Here is a 5,300-nt window from a genome sequence, read left to right on the forward strand (position 1 = left end):
TCGGAAACCCAAGGAGGGCTCGCTATGAGTCGGGGCCGACTCGACGGCACATAACAACAACAACAACAATCACCTGTCCTTAGTTTCATTTTTTTTTGTGACTCTGAGATTTTCATAGATAAATTTTGCTCTTTATTCTCAATTTTTTGATCCAATCAAAAAATTAATTGGATTGGAGTGTGTCCTTTAATTGGTACTTTTCCCAAAGAAATTCTCAACTGGGTCCAGTCCTTCCTCCCTTTTCCCCCTCCTTACCCTTTCAGCTGATCCAAATCCCTGTTTATTTCACATTCACATACCAAATTATAAGGGGTAACAAACAGCTCTGAGGTATATTTTCTGGATGCTTGGGCAGTGCTTTGTCTGGTTCTGTATTTTTCCTCCCCTTGTCTTTTTTCCCCTCCCCCACTTCTAAATGGGTTGTTCCCAGACTTGTTTACTAGGGTTAGAGAGCCAGAGGCTTAGCTAACATATGTGAAGGTGGTGCCCTCTGGTGGAATGATGTGAGAATTACCAATCTTCCCCATAGCTTGAGAATTTGGAGTGGGTTTTTTTTTTTCCGGACTGGCCTTCAAGGGGCTCTTCTCTCTATTACATATTGAATATGGTAAGATATATAGGGAGATCTTCCACCTCTAAAATATCTCCACTGTATCTCTCCAGAAACTAAAAATTCCATCATGTTCGTCATACATTTGTTGAAAACGCACAGTGGCTATGGAAGCCCCCAGGTAGGATGCAAGTTTATTAACCAAACTGGATATTTAATAGTATTATCATGTTGATAACAAGAGGTTTGTTAATCATCCTAAAAGTTGGCCCTAAATGACTAGAAATGGCATTTAACAGTGTGCTCATCCATCATCTACCATAAATGTGTACAAGAAAGGTGAAAAGTAGGCGGGGGGGGGGGGGGGGGGGGGCTGGGCAGAGGCTCCCAAGAATGGTGATTGAAAAGAGTTTAAAGTACTAAGAGAAAAGGGTAAATGGGAAGGATTAGAAAACTCAATCACAAAAATAAAGAAAGAAAAGAAAGTCTTATCCCCAGCCCTTACTGGGACCTGAGCCCAGAAATTTAAGACCCAGCCAGACATCTAGAGTCCGCCAGCCTCTCAGTCAAGTGGAGACTGGAGATGCGGTGAGGGGAAGGGTGGGAGTGGGAAGAAACAGAGGATGTGGTATAAGTACACCTCTTCGGAAGCCTAAAGTGTTCACAAAGGAATCCTAGTGGCACTGTGGTTACTGCTTGGCTGCTAACTTAGTTAGTGGTTCAAACCCACCAGCCACTCCATGGGAGAAAAGACCTGGCAATCTGCTCCTGTAAAGGTTTCAGCCTAGGAAACCCTATGGGGCAGTTCTACTGTGCTCTGTAGGGTCATTATGAGTTGGAATTGACTTGAGGGTAAAAAGGAAAATAATTTTAAAAAAGTGTTCTCACTGTTCTACTTGTCCAGCTATGCCTTCTGGCTGACCTTTTTTTTCTATTTTTAACAATTTCATTTTCAAGCCCACTCCCTTCCCCATTCCCACTAGCAGAGTCACAGTGGGCCAGAGGACACAGCACTGGCTTGAGTGGGACATACCTGCACTTAAATTCCTGCCTTGCCTTGTACCAGCTGTGAGACTTTAGGCTAGTCAACCAGCTAAAGTCCCAGTTTTCAGGAGGTCCTTACAGAACGCTTCTGAGGATTGAAAAACAGGAACAGAGTAAACCATGTAGAAACAGGCTAGTGGATTTTATTATGTCCAAGAATGAGGAAGAGAGTGAGCCCATTACTAAGATGATGAGTCAGGTTTTAAGACTGTTGGTGTCTCCCAGAGGGTTAGCAGAAGCTGTCCTGGCGGAACCATGTGACTTCACATTTAGAAAGAACTGGGATGGTATTGGTGGGGATTCAGAAGGCAAATAAGCTTTTATTAAACAGGCGTAAAATTCTCACAGTCCACGCAGGAGACCTGGGTTCAGTTACTTATTGGCCAATCTGTTAGTAGAGCCTTGGGTGCTGCTATGATGATGAACAGGATTCAGTGGAGCTTCCAGACTAAGACTTGGAAGAAAGGCTTAGCGATCAGCCAGTGAAAACCCTATGGATCAAAAGAGTTTGATCCAAAACTGATCGTGAGGGTGGCACAGGACCAGAAAGTGTTCCCTTGTGCATTGGGGTTACCATGAGTCAGGAGCTGACTAGATGGCAGCTAACAATATGTTACCTAGTTGGAACACACATAGGAAAATATATAACATGGATATGGCAAAGTTCCTATCCTTGAAGAGCCTACCTTTTAGTTGGTGAGAAAGAGCTCTCCAAGGGAAATGATTTGAGGAACATAACAAAGCAAAGTGTATCAGCTGTATGGGCAAAATAACAAGGCAGATTCAGAACGAATGCCTAAGAATTCTAGACAAAGGAATGAGTAAGAGTTCTTTGGAATGGTCAGTGGGGTGGTGGTAGGGGTGGGTTTTATACTGAGACCCAAATAAGATGGTGAAAATGTGATTGTTTTCTGTGAGATGCAAGGGAGTGAAATTTACAAAGCCCCAAAGGTAGGATCTAGTAAATTACATGTGCAAGGTGGTGAGGGTGAGCTCAGAAAGCTTTGGATGGAGTAGGAGAGTAATAAGGTAGAAAGTTGGAGAAGTACTAAGCATTTGGATTCTGTGAAAATCTCAATTATGCACATTCAAAATGCTATGATATTAAAGTATTAATGTAGCCTCACTTTATGTGCAAAATTTGAAATGGAGCTAAAACATAAATTGGGAGGAAAAGGACAAAAAACAAATTTCAATCTAGAGGTCTGTGTAAATTAATTATAAGTTCTGTTTACGCTTTATGTTTATGCTCACTTTAGTACCCACTTTTGTTTCTCAGGATTAGACTTAAGAATGATTCCAGTTTCGAATTGTGAGAAATCTTTATTCCAGTTTCCAATTGTAAGAAATCTTTATTCCCTCAGGCAATCGATGACTTGTTCTTGGGGAAGCTGGCCACAGCCTGGCTGCTGGACTCTGTTCATTGCCCTTCCTAGGCTTCCCTTATATGCGTTCTCTTCCTACCATGGCTTTTCTTAAAAGCTTCCTTATGTTCCTGCTTCTCCTCTCTCTGTTCCCCCTTCAGCCCCATCAACAACCCTTATCATACCCTTCTCTCCCCAACCAGAAACCAAAACCAAACTCACTGCCGTCAAGTCGGGTCTGACTCTCAGCGATCCCTCCTAGGGTTTCCAAGGCGGTGTCACTACAGAAGTAGATTGCCCAATCTACCTTCTGAGGAGTTGCTGGTGCGTTTGAACCACCAGCCCTCTCCCCAACTCAATAGTAATTAGAGGCTCAGGAACAGGGGATGAACCAGCAGATGGGGAGCAACTACTCTCCTTGGGGCTATTACCTTCATCAGGGACCAAAGAGAGTATAATGCATATGACTGAGAGACCCCACAAGAGAAAGATGGGATGGCTGTGCCAGGCATTCTAGATCCAATCTCAGGGTGAGCTCGTTGTAAGTAGGAGAGCCTGGTCATCTTTCTCCACTTCCTGCTCCACTTCCTGCAGCAACTTATAGAGGGGTCCTGGAGGGTTGGTGTGATATGGCGCTTCTTTGTACTTCATCAGCTTCAAGCTAGGACTGTAACAACGATACCAAAAGGAAGAGAAGCCATAGATCCCTAAAAAGCATAGGGCGTTGATCATCACATGCCAGCAGAAGAAGGTGGTGACAAACATGATGTCACTCATGTCATCGTCCTGCCATGGGTAGCTCGAGACTGGTTTAAACAGAATAAAGCCTGCCTGCATCAGCCAGGAGCCCATCATCAGAAACAGAAAGGTCTCGATCAGCCAGAGATGAAACATGCCAGGAGCCCACAGCTCTGCAGTCAACACCAGCATCAGCAGGAACACCACCAAGATGAGCAGAGAGTGGACCTGCAGCTCCACCCCTGCTGTGCCCTGAGTATGTGACACCAACAGCAGCAGAAGCACGTAGAAGGTCAGGATCCGGACACCAAGCTCCAGGACCACACACCTCTGAGGCAGCAAGTTCTTGCTTAGGATGTCTACACAGCCGTTGATGGTAAGGAGGATGAACATGGTGAGGTGCTGCCATTCTTTGGGATACATAAACCTTGGTGGCATGTCCCTGTTCATCAGTATCAACCTTCCTTTAATGCAGCGGATCTCATAAACTATCAAGAGGGAGCCAGTCACCATCTTCAACAATCCTCCATAGGATATTTTCCACAGTATGGCCCATCTCCCCTTATTCCTAGGAGGGCATGAAGTACACAGGAGAGAGTCATTGAATATCACAGCTTTGGAGACAACTATTGCCTGATGCAGTCCATATAAGACAAGAAACAGCCCAGGGTACACATGACCAATAAAGTTTCCCATTGAACTACAGGTCTGTCTAACAAAGGAGAGACAAGCAAAACTCAGGCACAGCCACACCTTCTGGGTCCACTTCAAGGTCTGGGCTCTGGGGTTCTGGGAACTTCCTTCCACCTACTTTTATCATCTCACCCTGCCCACTGCTCCCCGACAGAGAGGAAATGATCTTGAGACATGCCCACACTTTTGGTGAAGTATAGTCCAATTGTTCCATTCCATTCTGGTACATTTGGCTTCTGCCAAAGAAATAAGTTGATGAAGGTGTGCCTTTGGGCACTCCTCTGTATGGCCCTTGAGGCTGCTTGGGCACACTTGTGCCTTTATGGCTTCCTTCTTTCTTTCCTTCCCTGGGCTCAGAGAAAGGGAGAGGTGCATGGACTGGGGCCACTTGACTGCTAACCAGAAGGCTGGCGGTTCAAACCCACCAGCCACTCCTCAGAAGGAAGTTTGGGCAATCTACTTCCGTAATGATACTGCCTCGGAAACCCAAGCAGGGATCGCTAGACTCGATGGCATATAACAACAGCAATATGGTTCCAAGTCAGTGCTGGCTACAAGAGAAATTTGCATGAGTATCCAAAGAAAGCCAAGGACACTAACACATTCCTGACTATCCTTCAATACTTCTCACTCATAAATTTGGTCCAATTGTGGGGTCGGCCATTTTCTTCCTGATCACACAAATTCATAAATATTTGGGTATGTGCCTATATAACATATTTACCTATATACATATTTACCAGCCATCTAGTTTTCTGTTTTTCTGTGATATACATTTGAAGACCACCTAGAAAACTTCCCTCTCTTTCATGCTTTCATATCCCTCCATCCTCACGTCACAATCACCATTGACCAGTAAGTGGATTTGAGAAGCTACATTTTGAGATTGATTTTAGGGGTTGTGGTGGTTT

General features: G+C 44.5%; 1 protein-coding gene across 1 annotated transcript; it reads right to left on the minus strand.

Moving 5' to 3' along the window:
- Positions 1–3,483: 3,483 nt before the first annotated feature.
- LOC103194271 (transmembrane epididymal protein 1A-like) lies at positions 3,484–4,446 on the minus strand. Its single transcript, XM_007937651.2, has one exon. The coding sequence runs from the start codon at positions 4,390–4,392 to the stop codon at positions 3,484–3,486; it is 909 nt and encodes a 302-aa protein (XP_007935842.1). The 5' UTR covers positions 4,393–4,446.
- Positions 4,447–5,300: the final 854 nt, after the last annotated feature.

Source organism: Orycteropus afer, unplaced genomic scaffold, assembly GCF_000298275.1.
Source record: "Orycteropus afer afer isolate SDZICR_OR568_19922 unplaced genomic scaffold, OryAfe1.0 scaffold00043, whole genome shotgun sequence".
NCBI lineage: Eukaryota > Metazoa > Chordata > Mammalia > Tubulidentata > Orycteropodidae > Orycteropus > Orycteropus afer.

Coding starts and splice junctions, on each gene's coding strand:
- LOC103194271 (XM_007937651.2), bottom strand. CDS start 4,392: ATGGGAAACTTTATTGGTCATGTGTACCCTGGGCTGTTTCTTGTCTTA.